The following is a 19,821-nucleotide window of genomic DNA, read 5'->3' as shown; positions in this document are numbered from 1 at the left end:
ACTACACTTAAACCCCAAAAACTCATAATATAGACAATGTTTAGAGTTCCCCCTTTTTTGCACCTTATTATCTTCTTTATTCTTTTTGGGCTCACAGTTAACTCTGGTCCTTATAAGTTTGGAAAATCTATTAATTGTTATGGATTTGATTAGATAAAGTCAAAACATAGCATAGACAAAATAAAAAATCCTTGATATACTATTTATAGTATGCATGTTAAACTAGAAAAGATTTTAACTACAAATACTTTTAACTCTAACCCCTGGGCTCAAGTTTTGAGTTAAAAGATAGTAATGGTAACTAAGTTGGGAAACAAACCTGATTTGTAATAGTTTTCAATTTCCATGGTAATACATAGTGATAAATTCTCCTACCATGGACAATTTCAAGCCATTGATGCAGCTCAAATTGAATGATCCACTCTCATGATTGAATACATGAGGAGCCAGCATCTCATTGCTCTTGGGTTAGTGTGGTGGAGAGAAGAAAATAACAACAACAGAAAAAGGTACATGAAAGAACTGATGAAAGAAAGAACATGGGTTACTTTGGAAAGTTTGTAAGCTTATTTCAGTGAAAACATGAAAAAGTTGCCAACGGTTTAGGTGTTGGTTGCATTACTTCAGGCTTTACTATTTCACCATTTCTCCCTAATCTGAAAACTGCTGTTAATATCTTACTATTTCTAATATCTTGCTCTGACTGCTACCATATCATTATCTTGATAACTGCTTCTCAATGGTTCTGTATTAGCCCCTAGGGCTTATATTCAAAAGAGGAGCCACTATCAAGTGGTAAAGGGTCCTAATTAACATTACTGACTTCAGTTATCTTAATTACTGATGTTGCTTTTCACTTCATTTTTTGAATACTTAGGTAAGATTATACATATGTAATTTTAGTTCATATATATAATTAATTTAATTTAATAAGATATATAATTTTAATTGCTAAGAAAAATAATCTTACTCTAATTACCTAGATAGAATCCTTTCTTGATTTCCTTCTCCTTATTCCAGCTCTATACCTGAGAATAAATATAACCTACCATAGAACTTAAGATACTTTATTATAATGATCTATATATTTCTCAATATCATCCACTAGGTTCTCAAAAAATAAAGGCAATGTTCTATCACCAGGCAATAGTATGGTGGCTGGTATCATTTGTTGAATAAATGAAAGAATGAAATGTTATAATCCTTTTAACCCTCACAGTTTATACTACATTATATTAAAATGAATATGTACTCTTTGGCCTATAAGGAACAGATGTTTGTAGCCTTCGATTGGTTTCTCTCTTCTAAAGAACAGAAACCTAAGCCTCTTTGCTTTTTATGTGTTCAAGACATATTTGTTAATTTTAATAGGAGTTTTAGAAAAAAATAATTCAGCTAAATTTAGCACAGAAGAAAGCTAACTTTAGATGATTCTAGTATGCTTTATTTATTTGAATACTTCTCGCTTTCATTGAGATTAACAATACCAAGTTGACAATGAATGTTAAATACTTACCTGTCACATTTTTTCCTTGGTTGGTCAAACTAGCTGTTTGATTTGTTTCATCATTTGTTTTCATCACATGCAAAGATAGTGAAACTTTTCTTTTTTGTGGTTTAGTTGGATTTTGGGGCAAGAAAAAAAATGGTATGGAAGAAGTAATGGAAAATAGTCCAGACACAAGGAAACCAAGCCACCAAGCTCCAACCCAACGGGAATCCTTAGGAGTTATTCTGATAGTGCCTAGAAGAAATAGAAGATTCCAGTCAAAAATCATTTTGAAATACAGTAGGTTCTGAGAAATAATGATAATAATTGCAGTCCTTCACAGATGAAGAAAGTAAACTATATGTCATCAATTCCAAAACACTATTTTCTTATTTTGTTATCTCTGAAACTAGGTTGAGGACATCTTGCAATTGCTATTGTTCAGGAATTAGGCACAACATTTTTCTCACTGCCTGAGCTTGTGTGCACTTGTTGGCTTTTCAGAATTCATGACTGGACAACTGTCATTATTAGACATTTAACTCCTAACACCATTTAATAACTATTAATGGAAGAAATATGAATCCTCACTGTTGTCTGAAAATGTCTGTTGGAATCATCTGATGAGGTCAAGAAAGCATCAGCAATGAAATTTAAGCAGCTGGCAAAAAATACTTAGAGATAATAAAAGAACTTTCATCCCCACCATCCTAACTGTCCAGGAACCCGCACTTGCAGCTCTCCAGATAGCACAGAGGATATAAAAATATGCAAAATGAAAATCTGAGTTTAAGAGTAACCCAGAATTATCGGACTCTAAATGTCAGGGATCATTTAACCACTTTATTTCAACTATGTTTTTCCTTAAGGAATGTATAAGAGTAATGTGTAAATGCTACATCTCAAGTGTAAATGAGCTATTTTAGTAGGTAGAAAATATACAGTTTAATTAACAGCAATGCATCCATGAGATATCAGCAAGATACCAGAATAGGAAGCACTCGACACCTTTTTCTCCATAAACACACTGATTCAACAGTAACATTCAGACCAATTTCATTTTTGAGAAATACAGAAACTAACTGAGAGACATCTATACATAAGGAAAGTACAAAACCAGATACATAAAACCAGTAAGATAATTGGAGACTCTCTCTTGCCATTCCCCTCCTCAGTATTGTACCATACAATTGGAAAAAACTAGCAGTTTGAACTAGCATGTGGACACTTGACACAGCTCTTCCCTCTGGCTTAACACAGAGTGAATATGTGAGAGAAAAAGAAAAATGCAAAAAACATGTGGCAATTCCTCAAGGATCTAGCACCAGACATATTTTTTGACCTACCAATCCGTTTACTGAGTATATGCCTAAAGGAATATACACCATTCTATTATTAAAATACATGCACGTGTATATATATTGCAGCATTATTCCTATAGCAAAGACATGGAAGCAACCCAAATGCCCATCAATGATAGACTGGATAAAGAAATATAAACCATTCTAGTATAAAATACATGGATACGTATGATCACTGCAGCACTATTCATAATAGCAAAGACATAGAATCAACCTAAATGTCCATCAATGATAGACTGTATAAAGAAAATGTGGAACATATATACCATGGAACACTATGCAGCCATAAAAAGGAATAAGATCATGTCTTTTGCAGGGATATGGATGAAGCTGGAAGCCATCATCCTCAGCAAACTAATACAGGAACAGAAAACCAAACACTGCATGTTCTCAGTCATAAGTGAGAGCTGAACACCGAGAACACATAAACACAGGGAGGGGAACAACACACACAGCGGCCTGTCGTGGGGGCAGTGGGAGGGAGAGCATCAGGACAATTAACTAATGCATATGGTGCTTAATACCTAGGTGATAAGTTAATAGGTGCAGCAAACCACCATTATACATGTTTACCTATGTAACAAACTTGCATGTTCTACACATGTATCCTAGAACTTAAAGTAAAAAAAAAATAAATTTAATGTTCCCAGTTTATCCTTGGGGAGAGAAAGGGTTGGACTGCATATTCAACATTTCAACTTTTCCAGGTACTACCCAATGGATTAGCTTCTATCACATCTGTCCCAAAGTGCTGACAGGACCCAGCATATGCCAGACACCTGGGGACTACAGAGAATAAGAATGAGTCTGCATGTGGATATTTATCACAGATCCTGCCCACTAGCTTAGTGCAGAGTGAACAGGTAAAAACAAAAACAAAATCCCAGCTCTTCGCTTCTCATAAGGAAGCAAAGATTTGAACCACACATAACATTTCATCATTTCTGAGTTACACTTAAGGAAAGGTCTTTTGTCTTCCTTGTCTTTAGGTTAGGCATACACTTGGCCCCTGGGTGCTACAAAGAACACAAAAATGATGATTTAAACCAGCACACGGTCACTTGCCACAGCTCTTCCTACCCCTAGATCTAAGCAGAGTGATGAAGTAAGAAACCTCAGCTTCCAAATTCTCCATGGGAAGGGAAAGAGCTGGACAGCATGCCAAGTATTCAAAGTTCCTAAAAGTTGACTAAGGACATTTTTCTGTCTCAAATGTGTAAAGGTGCTGATTAGAACCTGCATATTCTAGATGCCTGGGGGATCCTAAGACAAAGATGGCACTTTGGACAAGCATAAAAGTTTGAGAAGTTCAAGAAGATATGGCTGGGCTGATTGATGGTTTTCTTCTATAATAAGGCCAGTCCATGAAGAGTTGGAAAGGTGGTTTTATTTTTTTCTAATGTAGAGATTGCAAAATATTGTTTCTAATACAAGCTCAGCCACAGTAAGATAGGGCACCAGGCAGAGTTTTGAGGCCCTAGCTCATGGACAACATTTGTAGGCACACTCTGGGCCAAAAAGGAATCCACTGTCTTGAAGGGAAGAACCCAGTCCTGGCAGCATTTATCATCGGCTGACTAAAGAGCCCTCAGGCCCTGAATAATCAGCAGCAGTACCAAGGTAATACACTGTGAGCCTTGAGCTCCAAGATATGCTGACGTCAGGTGTGACTGAGCACAGTCCCAGCTGTGGTGGCTATGGTGAAAGACTCCTTTTGTTTAAGAAAAGTGGAGGAATAATAAAGGGGACTTCACCTTGCACCTTAGGTACCAGCTCAGCTATGGTAGAGTAGAGCAGCAAGAAGTCTGTTGGTGTCCCTGAGTCCAGGACTAAACTATTGGACAGCACTTCTGTACCTGCCCTGGGCCAGAGGCAAGTCTAGAAATGCTGTCTAAAAGCCTAGTCTGGGACTCAGGGATCCACTGCCCTGAAGGATGAGTCTCTAAGACCTGGCAGCATTCATCATGAACTGACTGAAAAGCCCTAGCACTTTAACTGAAAGTGGGTGGTGGCCTGGCAAAATCCTCCATGGGCCTGTGGTGGTGATGGACTCAGGGAGAGGCTTCTCTTCCTGTGGAAATGGGAGAGAAGAGCAAGAAGAACTTTGTACTGTGGATTGGGTGCCAGCGTAGCCACAGTAAAATACAACATCTATTATAAGTAAATTGCTAAGGTTTTTTTGCTCCAATTCTTGGCTCCCAGACAGCATCTGTAGGCCAGCGTAAGGCCTAGGGGAACTCACTGCATTGAAGGGAAGGACACAAACCTGGCTAGCCTGGCCAATTACTGATTGTAGAGCCCTAGGGCTTGATTTAGCATAGATGGTACTCAGATAGTGGTTACAGCGGGCCTTGGGCAAGACCCAGTGTTGTGCTGGCTTCAGGTCTAACTCAGTACAGTCACAGTGGCGGGGGCCACAGGGATGCTTGCATCACTGGATCCCCAGTTTCAGGCAGCTCAGCATAGAAAGAGGGAGACTACATTTGCTTGGAGAAAGTAGGGGAAGAGAACAAGAGTCTCTGGCTGACAATACAGAGGATTCTGTCATATACTTTCCAAGGCCACTATAGCAGTACCTCTACAAGACTATAAAAACCACAGTATTATTGAGATTGTGGCCAAAGTCCTTTCATATACCTAGAAAGCCTACTAAAGAAGGATGGGTAAAAACAAACACAGACTACAGACTACAATAAATACCTAAGTCATCTATGTCCAGACACTGATAAATAAAATAAGTGCTAAGATTAGCCAGGAAAATATAACCTCACCAAACAAATTAAGTAAGGCACCAGGGAACAATCCTGGTGAAACAGACATATGTGACCTTTCAAACAGAGAATGCAACATAACTGTTCTGAGGAAACTCAAAGAAATTCAAGATAACACAGAGAAGGAATTCAGAAACTATCAGATAATTTAACAAAGGGACTGAAATAATTAACACCAATACTACTCAAACCATTCCAAAAACCAGAAGAGGAGGAAATACTTCTAAATTCATTCTATGAGGCCAATATTACCTTGATACCAAAACCAGACAAGCACACATCAAAAAAGAAAACCACAGGCCGATGCCTCTGATGAATATTGATGCAAATATCCTCAACAAAATAGGGGTAAACTGAATTCAACAATAAATTAGAATGATTATTCATCATGATTTATCCTGGGATGCAAGGATGGCTCAACATATGTAAATCAATAAGTCTGATATATCATATCAACAGAATGAAAGGCAAAAATCATATTATCATTTCAATTGATGCTAAAAAAGCACTTGATAAAATTCAACATCCCTTCATAATAAAATCCCTCAAAAATCTGGGGATAGAAGAAACATACCTACCCAAATATATCTGCAGATTCTAATTCATACGAAGCCAATAAATGACCTCGAATAGCCAAAGCAACCTTAAGAAAGAACAAAAATGATGGCTCACACTTCCCGATTACAAATATATTTCTACACTTAAGTAATTAATACAGTACAGTACTGATATAAAGATAAGTCTATAGACCAATTGGATGGAGTACAGAGCCCAGAGAAATGTGTGTGTATACAGTCATCTGATCTTTGACAAGAGGCCATAATAGTGAAATGACCATTTCTCCAACAAATGGTGTTGAGAAAACTGGATGTTCACATATCACAGAATGAAGTTATACCCTTACCTTACATATACTGAAAAAATAAACTCAGACTGTGTTGACAACTAAAATTTAAAACTAGAAACTGTAAAATTCTTAGAATAAAACTTCGAGAAAGAGTTTCATTATATTTATCTTGACAATAATTACAGGATATACCACCAAAAGCACAGGCAATAAAAGCAAAATTAGACAAACCAAACTCATCAAACTAAAAAGCTTCTGCCCAGCAAACAAAACAATTGAAAGAGTGAAAAGGCAACATACAGAATAAAATAAAATATTCATAAAGCATATATGTTATAAGGTGTTAATTTCCAAAATGTACAAAAAATTCTTACAACACCATAGCAAATATATATATATAATTACCTAATTTAAAAATAGGCAAAAGACTTGAAGAGAAATTTCTCCAAAGAAGACATAGAAATGAACCACAGGTATATGAAAAGATATACAACATCACTTATTATTATCATGATGCAAATCTAAGCAGAATTACACATCACCATATACCCATTAGGATGGCTATTACCAAAAAGAAAGAAAAAGTGTTGGCATAGATGTGGAGATATTTGAACACTTATACACTGTTGGTAGAATGCAAAATGGTGCACCCAGTATAAAAAAACAGTGTGAAGGTTACTCAAAAAATTAAATATAAAACTACCATATGATGGAGCAATCTCACATTTGGGTGTATATCCAAAAGAATCAAAATCAGGGTCTCACAGAGATATTTGCACTTTCATGTTCATTGCAGCACTCTTCACAACACTCTAAATGTGAAAACAACCTAATGTCTATGGAGAAATGAATAAATTTTAAAAATGTGATATATATGTACAATGGAATACTATTCACCCTTAAAAAGAAAGGGCATCCTGCAATATGTGATAACATGGATGAAACTTTGCTAACATTGTGCTAAGTGAAATAGACCAGTCACAGAAGAACAAATACTGAGTGATTACATTTATGTGAGGCATACAAAAAGTCAAATTCATGAAAGCAGAAAGTACACTGGTTGTGGGAAAAGGGGATATAGGGAGTTCCCAGTAAATAGGTATAAAAAGTTTCATTTACAGAAGATGAATAAGCTCTAGAGATTTGTTGGACAACATTGTGCCTGTAGTTAATAATACTGTATTGTACAGTTTACCTTTGAATAACATGAAATTAAGAATGGCTGACTCCCCACATAGTAGACAATCTGTGCATAACTTTTGGTTCCCCCAAAACTTAACTACTAATAGCCTACTGTTGGCCACAATTCTTACTAATAGCATAAACATTCAACATATATTTTGCATGTTATATGTATTATAGACTGCTTTCTATAAAGTAAGGAGGAGAAAATGATGTTTAGAAAATCACAAGGAAATATATTTATTATTCATGAAGTGGAAGTGGGTCATCATAAAACTTTTCATCCTCATCTCTTCACATTGAGTAGGCAGAAGAGAAGGAAGGGGAGGTATTGTTCTTGCTTTCTCTAGGGTAGTAGAGGCAGAGGCAGCGGAAAAAGTAAAAAGGAAGATGGGAGCTTTACAGAAATACAGCATAATTTCTATTTGACTTTGTTGCTTTACCATTTCTCTACAAATGTTTCTACATGGTACCAATCCTTCTTCTACTGTTTGCTTTCACTTCAGTACCCACATTACAGAAGGTTCCATGTTGAAAAGATGTCAAAACAATCTTGAATAATCGGAACACTTCTGCCAGATTGTCTAATGTCAATTTGTTTCTGTCACTGCTTCTTCTGTATCTTCTTCCTTATCTGACATTGGTTCAGAAGCACTCATCTCCATCAAGTTGTCTTTTGCTGATGTGGTGCCTGTTAGCTCTTGAATGTCTCCAAGTTCCATAACCTGGAATTTTTCACTCCAAGCCTTTTTTTTGTGTGTGCTATATTCACAATCTCTTCATAATATTATTGAATGGCCATGTTATGAATCCCATGAAGTTTTGCACAACATTTGGACTGTTTTCTCCAGCAGAAATTTGTTTCCTGCTTGACAGCTTTTGTAGCTTTTTCTATAACAAAGATGGCAACTTTAATGGTGTAATTCTTTCAGGCTTTTATAATGTTCTCTCTGTTGGGGTTCTCTTCCACAGTATTGACAGTGCTTTCTATAGTGTAACATGTGTGATGAGCCTTAAATGTCCTTAGGAACCCACATCTAGAGGCTGAATTAGAGACATTGCATTTGGGGTAAAGTAGGCCACTTCAGCACCTTCAGTATTCAACTCACGAGGTTCTGGATGACCAAGAGTGTTGCTTATTATCAAAAGGACTTTAAAAGGCAAACCCTTTCTGCCAAGGTACTTCATGTCTTCAGAAACAAAGCATGGAAGGAAACTGACAGAACTTTTCAGAAAAAAAAGTTCCTATTGTTCAGGCCTTCTTGTCAGACCACCAAAAGACTAACAACTGTTTTTTTATCTTTCCTCTTCAAGGCTTAGGGATTAGCAGTTGTGTACGTAAGAACAGTTCTAATCATAAATGCCACTGCATTTGCACAGAACATCAGACAGAGTTAGCCTATCCCTTCCTGCCTTAAGTCCTGTTGCTCACTTATCTTCCTTAAAATAATTGTATGTTGTGGTATTTTTTTCCAGAATAGGGCACTTTCGTCTGATTAAGAACCTGTTCAGGTAGATGTCCTTTCTCCTCCATGACTTTCTTAATGCCATTTAAAACTTTCTGTTACCTCCTAAGTGTCAGAAGCAGCTTCTCCTGTTATACTGACACTTTTTTGAGGCAAACCTCTTTCTAAAATTTTCAGTTTATCCATTAGTGGCATGAAATTCTCCAGCTTTAAATCAGTCACTTTCCTTTGCTTTCAGTTGTCATGTAATGACTTCATCTTTCCTTGAATCACGTTTGAGTCTACAGGTATCCTTTTTCCATAGCAATCTTGCACCTACATAAAAGTTGAATTTTCAATAATATATAAAAAGCTATTTCACTAAAAGGACAGGTTTTTGTGCCCACTGTTACAGCTGCAGTGAAGCTTCTTCTTGTTCCATTTTTCTGAGTGTGGGTTTTTGTTTGTTTTACGATGGTGTTTGTACTGGATACATTTATATTGAAACAGCAGCTAGCTGCATAGCTCAATCTACAGTACATGTTAAACAATTCAACTTTTTCTTATAATCATATGACTTTTCTTTGCTTCTGGGAGAACTTCCAGCATCAGTAGTGGTACTTCATATGGCTCACACAGTGTTATTTAAGGTTGATGTTACAGCACTAAACAGGATGAAAAATACACAGAAAAGATGAACTCACTTTTTATTGTAATTCATCACTTCCTGAAGAGAAAACCTGCTCACATGGAGACGATGAATGACATATGGCATTTTAAGTAAATACTCTCAACACTTGAGCTGACTGCAATAACAGTGGTTGCAGAATTTTTACAGCAGTGAAGTAAGCACTACAGTTAATTTTATGCAGTTATGATTTAATACTGTATCTTTACCTTTGTTTTCATTTCTCTTGATTGGGAAGGGTATCATGTAAGATCTATAAGAGTTTCTCTGTTTAAAGTTTAACAAATTTTAAATTTTAATAATAGATTTGTGCATATTTTATTGTACTAAATTATAAAATAGTATTTACATATATTTTATGTACTCATGCTACAACTTTCTCTTAACATTTTTCGATATTTCTAAGCTGTGTAGTTTATCTGCAAGGTTTTTCATGTCATCACAAATCTCTAAAAAATGTTTCTAATACATTTTTTGAAAAATCTATGTATAGGTGGACCTGCACAGTTCAGACCTGTGCTGTTCAAGGATCAACTGTACTTTTAGGAGGCAGAGTTCATTTCAATTATTCTTACCACAATAAAATAAAAATAATAAAAATTAAGAAAGCATACACACACAGAAACACACACAGCATAGAAGTTTGTAGCACACTAAAATGATACCATTACTCTGATCTATAAAAAAAAAAAATCTCTGACATGAAAAAATACTGATGATTTAAAACTATTTAGAAATACATTATTTTCTAGTATGGACTGATCTCGTTTTAAAATTGATTTATATGATCATGTTGTTTCATAATCAACAACTCAGACAGGCCAGGAAATGACTAAGTTAGTAAATCCATTATACATGCTAAGATTTATCACCTGTCAGAAATGTAATTTTGATGATTTTTTTTTTTTGGTTCTTTCACTGGCCTATATATAGGAACTAAAGGTCATAATCTAGTGAGATAGGTCCTGCCAGTGTTTCCCATGGATCACACACCATCTTAAAAATTGGAATATTCTACATAAAAATTTTGGTTTACGGAATCTCTGGAAAACCAATCAGAAAACCTTATTAATGCTGGTCCCAAAATTCTGTGTGAAAAGTATAGGCCAGAGCTGGGGAGTACATGAGTTTTTGGGTATCTGAGGAGAATAGTGCACCAACAACTTTCCCCATTCTAATCATCACCCCCTAATTTCCTGTCTCTGATACACTTTACTCATTTATGTTATGTCTTTGGCTCCTGTAGGAGTTGAAGTTTACCAAAGTATACTTTATAACAAGTTCACTTCATGCTTCTCACAGAATAAGAGAAGATGTGTTAAGGTCTGAACAGTCAGGGGTGGAAGTTGAATCACCAAGAATTCTAAAATGCTATGATTATTTCTGACTAGAGAAACTACAAGGCTATTAACCTAAAGATCTTCAACACTTATTCTGTACTCAGTGATAAAAGCAGTGATTAAACTGGAGCAAATGAGTAAAAATAATATACATAATGTGTAGCTACATTAAATCACATGTCTAAAATGGAAGATATAAAACACATCATCAGGTACTTGCTTTAGTTTCATAATATAAAACACTGCATGATTTTTGGCCTACAATGATGGCTATTCCATCTTGGAATGAATGCTTTGACCTCTTTGGAGTGATCTATTTATGTCTTCGTGAGATAGAAAATCATATTTGTTTATTCACAAACCCTAATGAGTTATATTATATGCTAAGACGGATACAATTCTGTCATGTTCTCAAAGGGATGGTAGGTAAGTTCACAAATATTTATACATTGTTTTGAGAAGGGCTACGATGAACACATGCTCTTTGTGGTTAATAGGAACACCAAATTTGAGACCAATGGAAATGATGAAGTAAGGGCTATATGAGAAAAGCCACATGTTGAAAGAGACTTTGAGAATTAGAAAAATAAAAATGAGATAAAAGTTTTTCCCATTTTAAATAAAGAGAAATCTGAGATTACAGGGCATATAATTCAGTCAATCATTGACTTAAGATACAGATATTCAGCAAGAGAGGGAACATAGGAAACAAAGTGGGTTTGGAAATATGATGAGAACAGCATTTGACAGGTTGAGTTTTAGGTACTTATTTTTTTAAAAATCCAAGAAAAAATGAACAAGTAGTATAAATATCTATTAAAACAAATTATAGAAAAACATCCATTACAATTAGTAAATTACATAGAAATAGTGTTTTATTAGTGGTAAAGCAGATTATAGTGGATGAGAAGTACATGGGAGGTAAGAAGGTGAGACACTTATGCTAGAGATTTTTTTCTAGGTACTTGGTTTTGAAGATAAACTGAGAAACAGTTAATCAATTGGAAAGTTGTTTGGAATATAAAAATGTATATGTGTAAGAAGATGGGAGAGTCTTGAGTGTGTTTGCTGAGGAAAAGAGCGGAGAAGAGGAAATCTAAACCCCAGTTGGATCTACTAATATTAGCTAAAGATAAACGCTTTTTTATAAGTATGAGTAAAAAAAGATAAATACGGATATAGTGAAGGTATATCTGTAGGAAGAAGGGCCTGAAGTCAAGGCAGATATTACAACATGGGCTCTCATTCTTCTATGAGAGAAGAAACAAGGCATGCTCTAAGAGTGAAGACGAAAGTCACAAATTTTATTTACGTGCCCTCTCTTCATTCATTTGTTTTACAAGCACTTATTAAATGTTGCCATATGCCAAGCCCTCAGTGAGGAACAGGAAAAATGACCATAACCAAAGTTGACAGTGGTATCTTTTAAACCACCCCTGCCATAAGTCAAGGCAGTAGCCACAAGGAGGCTTTAGCAAAGCAAACATCAACATCTGAGTTCCACACATCAACACCCAAGTCACCATCAACTGAAAAATAAAATGTACCTGACTGGGAAGTCAGTTTTGGGAGACGGACATTTTAAGTTTGGTTATTTTGGATCAAGTAATCTGAAATCAGTTTGTTAAAAACCTCTTTTTACACTTAGTTGTAAAAGCAAAGTATAAATAGGAGATAGATTTCTTTTTTATTCTGATTATTAATGCAGAATAATTAATAATCAGATTCTGTAATTTTAAAAAATAATAAACAAAGAACTATTGAAAGGCTGAATTCAATTCTTTGGAAGAATGGTGTCCTACACTTAAAAGACACTACCATGGTACCTTGATCGATTAGTACTTACTCAGATCTACATATCCAATATCCACATACATTTTAGCAAACAGAGATCCCATTGTAAAGCCAATGATTGGACCAATCATTCCTATTGCATTCAAAATACCTGTAAGTATTACCAAATAAAACAATTTAATCAGATGCCACAAATATTTCGCAACATGTTTTTAAAAGTAATATTACACAATACACCTCTGCAAATATTTTTTCTAATAGGTAAAAGAATAAACTAATGACACTATTATTTCAAGGATAGATCCAAGGAATGTAATCATGCAATTTAATATTTTCTGTACATTACCTACATACAAGGAAGAATGTCCTTCTTTTGCAAAATCATCAATGTAAGAAATCCCCAAAGGTACTATAGGGGTTTCCCCTATACCGCGAAGCATATTACCCGTGAAGACATACATCCACATGTGTGACCCAGATTCCTTCACACAATCTATAGAGACAAGAAAGTGTTTTACTTTCAACATTTATTTTAACATTCATATTAGAAACTTATCTGCTTTAAACCCTTCATTTTTGCATTTTTGGTTTGTTTATTTTCTAATTACAAGTGATTCAAATTCACTTTGCAAAGTTTGAAAATAAGGAAGGGAACAAAGAAAACAAAAATGTTCTATAATCATACTACACACAGAAGACCATTGCAAATGTTATTCTGGATCTCTTCTACATTTTTAGGGCACAAAATATGAATAATATTCATTATGTACATTACATATTTAAAAATCAAGGTTATTTTTAAGGTACATATACAGTTTTCACTATATTGTCACAATTTCCCCATGTTGTTAAGAGTTCTTCTATATTAAAATTTTAATTACTGCACAGCAGTGTGTTGAATAACAGTCTCATAATTTGTTTAAACAATCTCTTTTGTAGTTACAAAATATTTTTTATTTTTATTTTGTTGAACATGAATGCTATGGCTGTGATTGTAAAAAAGTAAACAGCCTAGTAAACATTCCTGAATATTTCCTTAATGTTAATCAAGAAAGTAAGCAAGTATATTTTTGTACTTTAATATAGATTAAAAGTTAATCTCCAGAAGACTCAAATTTATACACTCCCAACAATACATAAAACTTGAAATCTTTTTTTTCTTCACTTCATTTACTTGTATTAAATATTGAGGTTGTAATTATATTATTGTGTTATAATAGTTACAAAATTGGCTGGGCGCAGTGGCTCATGCCTGTAATCTCAGCACTTTGGGAGACCGAGGTGGGCAGATTATGAAGTCAGGAGTTCAAGACTAGCCTGACCAACATGATGAAACCTTGTCTCTACTAAAAATACAAAAATTAGCCAGGTGTAGTGGCACAGGCCTGTAATCACAGCTACTCAGGAGGCTAAGGTAGGAGAATCATGTGAACCCAGGAGCCAGAGGTTGCAGTGAGCCAAGATTACGCCACTGCACTCCAGCCTGGGTGACAGAGTGGGACTCTGTCTCAAAAAAATAGTGACAAAATCTTCAAATGCTATAACATTTTGCCTTTTTATAAAAAGTTATATTATTCACTTATTTCTGCCACTTTCAGCTTTTTTATTTTAAATGTGTATGTTCTTTGCAAATTTCCTTCTAATTTTTTTCTTTTTTCTTATCTACTTCTAAATGCTCTTTATACATAATAATCCATTGGTATACTAGCAGATTTGTGCCAGGACAACTCATGTGTGCACAAAATCATGTAGACTTAAGTCCTGTGGTTGGACCTGTGGAAACCACCTATAGAAGTCAGACCGCCACATGGGTGGGTTTCTCCTTCTGTTTGGTTGGAAAAAGCTGCATATAAGTGAACAGGTACAGTTCAAACTGGTGTCATTCAAGAATCAACTGCATATACTAACAGTATGATTTTGTCTGTGTGTAAGGGATAAAGTCCTTCCAATTTGTTCTTAAATCAGTTTTGCTAAATAATATCACAAATTTTATAGATGTGATTATATCTATGAATTCTAGAATTTTTTTTAATGTCACTATTAATTCTTACCTTTTTCTACTCTCTCAGATGATGTTCTATTGAGTAATAAGGTTTGATTAATTAAACAGGTTGATAAACTTGATGTTGAATTTTCTGACAGATTAATATGGGTTTCTTTAGAATACCTGTAACTATAAGAGCAACATTAGGTTGAACATTTTGCTTATCTACTGAATATTTTCAGTTTTCCCAGAGATACACAGAAATTTTCCCCTTTATTTGAACCACTGTCCTCTCCAAATTACCAGAATCTTCTTTGTCAACTTTTCAGAGTGTATTTCAAAACAGGTAATGAGAAAGAGTGAAATGGGAGTGTCCACTAAGAAAGGTAATTCAATACACCATGAACAGGGTGGGTTATCATCTTGCTATTATCTTAGGAGTGGTTATATGCTGGTCAAGGTATGAAATATCCTGGTTTCACTTGCTTTTTTTAAAAAAATCTGTTAACTATGTCTATTTATCCCTTTGAGTTACCATCAAAGATAGTCAATCTGTCTGATTTTCTTTCATGTAGACACACACGTAAACACACACTAGTGCTTGACTTTTCAAAACTCAATAAAAACAAATATCTAATCCATTTCAACTTTATGGGGAAAAACTTTAAAAGAACAACAGAGGTGGAGCCGGATTAGGGACAGATGCTGATGCTCAATAATACTAAGTGCCCCGTGAGCTCTAAGGGCAACATATAGTGTGTCAGGCATTTTGCTCAACTTCAAAGAACAAGACACAAAACATAAAGATCAAGAAATAAGATACACAGTGTTCGTACTTTGGAAATTTCACACTCTCTAAGATAAATGTATATGATCAAAGATATCCTAAATTTAATATACAAGGTCCTGAGTTGTCACACACCCACAAAAAAAAAAAAAAAGAGATAATCAATTTTGCTTGGAGGTGAGGGGGTAGATCAAAGAAGACTCTACAATGTGAAGGACAGATTAAATGACCAAAGATGGATAGAATTTTAATTGGTAGACAAGGGAAGAAAAGTATTCAAGTCTGTAGAAATAACAGATGCAAAGATATGACATATTATGGCACGTAAGAGAACTGTAAGCCTAGAATGTAGCTCTCAAATGTGGGGAGCAATGAAAGATAAAGCTGGGGTAGTTGCATCGAAGGCACATTCTCCATAAAAATCCATGAAGAGTAAGATATTAAGAAGATTAGAGAGAATTATGGGACATTGAATTTACGGTGTTAGAGGCAAATAAAAAGGATAGGCATGATGAAGAAGCCACAAAGATAGAAAAATGAATCAAGATTGTGGAATATGAGGAGTATTAGAGCAGTACCATTAAGAAGAAAGTTCTTATAAGGGCCAAATGCAGGAGGGAAAACAGAATTAATATAGTGACCGAAAGGCATGATTTCTGGATTTGGCAATAAATAACTGGTGTCTCTAACAGGGACTGCTCATTGTCTCTCAGTATCCTTTCTTTTCTCCTTCCATAGTAAAAGAAGTTGGGCTTTTTACCTGGAATATGGAAGCTTGGAATAAAGTATATTTTTTTCAACACCCATGTTTCTATGTGTAAAATGTAACCGACTCCTGGTAAATGTGAAATCAGTGGAAGTGTTCTGCTTCTGAAAATGCTCCTTGGTCTCAGCCTGTGTGCACTCTTTGTTCTTGTTCTTCTCTCCTTCTACCATGTTGCCTGGAAATACATTGCCACTATTTGTACTATGAATACAAGGCCATGCAAGGCACAGCACTATGATGAAAAGTAGAATCATATCATCCCTGGATGGGACGCATTAACTTTTATGTAAAATCTTCTATCTTATTTCGCTATTTTCAGTTTTCTCATATGAGCATCTTACTCTAATCATAACTACATAGTTACCTTAGGAAGAAGAGCTTCAGTGAAAGGCTGGTAGGAAAACCTACACAGCAGGAGGTGAAGTTGTGAAGTCTTATTGAATACAATCAAAATCTTACAGGTAAAAACATAAAGTACATATGTTTATTAAAATTGGTAAATAACTTATTTATTTCACATAAAACTGTATACCTTATGTAATATTATTCTTATTTCAACCTTTATAAAAGCCATGATGAATAAAGCAACACATTCACTATTATATAGTAAATATACTCCATTTCTATACATACTGAGTGGGTATTCTTCTCAAAAGAATACTGCCTACTTAAAAGTATAAAAATAAATTCTACTGCTAATTTACAAGTTGCTTATGATGAATGACTCAGTGCTATTTAACACTTACTATCCCATGAAGAAATGTGGTAAAGCTGTCAGAATACTTCCAGTTCCCATAAGGAAACAACCAATTCCAATTAACTTTGGTCTGTGTAGTTTAGATCCGAAGTAACTTACAAATACAATCACAAGCAAATTTCCTAGAAAGAGAACAAAATTATGTAGATATGACTTAGTTTAATTCTGTATTTAGTAGAATTGAATGAATGAATGCAAATAAAGCCCAAGACATCGTACCTTCTCTCAAAGACCATGTAATTTAATTGTGAAGGTGAACTCTCCTACATTAAATGACTCACTGAAAAGTTGTATGGTATTAATGATAAGTAGAATAGGTTTTATATGCAAATAAACCACTTGGGTAATTTGGCCATATGAGAGAAGCAAAATTTTAATGAAAATTTGGAGTTTACTGGATTGCATTGGAATGGAAAAATGTCTTCCTAATCTGAGGGAAAGATCGTCATTCACGCATTTCTTAGATTTATTCCAGGCATTCTTTAAATTTGTACTATGTACCTCTCCACAGTGTTTAGAGTCAGAAATATAAGAACAAATCATGGTACTTGTTCTCTAGAAACACGCTAGTAATAAAATAAAACAAATGGATGGAAGTACTATTAGATTATGGAAATAGGAAGCTTAAATTAATTAGGGACTTTGTGAAAGTTTCCTGGAGGAGACATTATTTGAGATTTAATATTGAGTATACATCATTTAGATTAAAAAGTGGAAGAAGAGCATTCAGAGAAGACCAATTCAGATTTATCTACAGCCTGATATACAATAATAAACAGACAACAATAAAGAATTATTGAACATTGATGGAGAGTAGTTTTATTAAAGAAAGCACCATAATGAACCAGCAGATAAAGCAACACAAGAATAAATACTTCAATAAGATTAAACTAAAAAGAGTAGAAACTTAAAAAAAATCCTGTTAGTATATTTGGAGGTACAGTGGCATGTTGCATCCATAACATTGGAACTGATAGACTAAAAATAATAAGACAACAATAAAGTACTATTATAAATTTAAAATACAATTAAAAATTTATAAATTAGAACTTGATATAATAAGATGACATCAGACACCAAAGAAGATTGATGAAACATAAAGAAAAGGGTTAGAAATTTAGAATAACAAAATTTAAAAGGAAAAATATTCAGAAAATATATTATTTATCACATATATGTTTCAGAAGAAAAGAAAGAATAAAATACAGGAAGAAACAAATAGGAAACAGAAAATAAATTCTTTGTGCTAGAGGAAGACATAGGTTTCAAACGAAAGTTCCTATATTTGCCCAGCAGAAGTAAAGTAGAAAGAGACAGTCTCAGATACATGCTAGTAAATTTTTGGATATTTAGAGATAAACAGTGCATGAAAATTACAATGGTTATAATTTCTTATATACAACATTGAATGTTATAAAACAGTAGATGAATATTTTAAATTTTTGAGAAAAAAGTATTTTGAAATTTTAATTCCATACTCAGACAAAGTATCAATTAAATATAATACCAAAATAAAAGCATTTTCCAACAAGTAAGGGCTTAGAAAATATGCCATGTTTTCAATTCTTCCTAAAAAAAAAAAAAATTACATCAACCCTCAGCGTCCATGGGTTATTGGTTCTAGGACACTCTGTAGATACCAAAATTTGTGGATGCTCGAGCCCCTAAGTAAATAGGTGTAGTATAGTGTGGATGTGGAGGCTCACGTCTGTAATCCCAGCAATCTGAGAGGCCGAGACTGGCTGATCGCTTGAGGCTAGGAGTTCAAGATAAGCCTAGCCAAATGGCGAAAACCCATTTCTATTTAACACAAAAATTAGCCAGATATGGTGACACATGCCTTTAATCCCAGCTACTCAGGAGGCTGAGGCTTAAACCCAGGAGGCGGAGGTTGCTGTGAGTCAACATCAGAGCACTGCACTCCAGCCTGGGCAACAGAGGGAAACTCTGCCTCAAAAAACAAAAACAAACAAATAAACAAAAGGTATAGTATTGCATATAACCTATCAACATCCTCCTGTTTCCTTTATATTATCTCTAGATAACTTCTAATACTTAATACAAGGTAAATATTATGTAAATAGTTGTTATTCCATGTTGTTTTTATTTGTATCATCTTTATTATTATGTGGACATTTTTTAGTTTTAAATTTTTTAATATGGCTTGCATCTGTGGGTGTGGAGCCTGTGGATGCAAAAGGTCATCTATACATGAAGGTATACTCCAGAAAGAATAAAGATGAGATTTGAAGTCACAAGATTCAAGTAACAGGTGTAAGAAAAGAAACCAAACTTAAATTGCTGTTAAATAGCTGAAAAGTTTAACAAAGATATGAAGTATTAATTTCTTAATAAAAAGAGACATACAATGAATTAAACTTTAAAACTAATAGCATTCTAATTTTAAAATTCTAGATTATTTCATTGAGCCTGGGAGGTGAAAAAGTGAAGGACATGTAGAGTGTCATATTTTTGAATCACAAAGATTCTGAATTCACATAAAGAGATAAATCTTCCTTTGACAATTACATTTTAGTCACTAGTTAAGCATTATGTAAATAGAGGTAAAATAGAAACAGAAATTGCAGAAAATATTTGCAGTCTTATTTT

The 19,821-nt window shown here is 34.4% G+C and overlaps 1 protein-coding gene across 1 annotated transcript in view; it reads right to left on the bottom strand.

Annotated features, from left to right (window-relative positions):
- The window catches only part of LOC116533889 (solute carrier organic anion transporter family member 1B3), an 83,855-nt gene that overhangs the window by 37,906 nt on the left and 26,128 nt on the right, over positions 1 to 19,821 (bottom strand). The window contains exons 4-8 of the mRNA XM_032253825.1: positions 17,201 to 17,333; positions 14,969 to 15,090; positions 13,264 to 13,410; positions 12,970 to 13,068; positions 1,517 to 1,744 (exon numbers count right to left, since the gene is read on the bottom strand). Of these exons, the coding sequence (XP_032109716.1) occupies positions 1,517 to 1,744; positions 12,970 to 13,068; positions 13,264 to 13,410; positions 14,969 to 15,090; positions 17,201 to 17,333 (729 nt within the window). The remainder of the gene's footprint in view (positions 1 to 1,516; positions 1,745 to 12,969; positions 13,069 to 13,263; positions 13,411 to 14,968; positions 15,091 to 17,200; positions 17,334 to 19,821) is intronic.

The sequence above is a fragment of the Sapajus apella genome, unplaced genomic scaffold (assembly GCF_009761245.1).
Source record: "Sapajus apella isolate SASKATOON/1434 unplaced genomic scaffold, GSC_monkey_1.0 scaffold84, whole genome shotgun sequence".
Classification (NCBI taxonomy): domain Eukaryota; kingdom Metazoa; phylum Chordata; class Mammalia; order Primates; family Cebidae; genus Sapajus; species Sapajus apella.
This window is presented reverse-complemented; position numbering and strand designations above follow the sequence as displayed.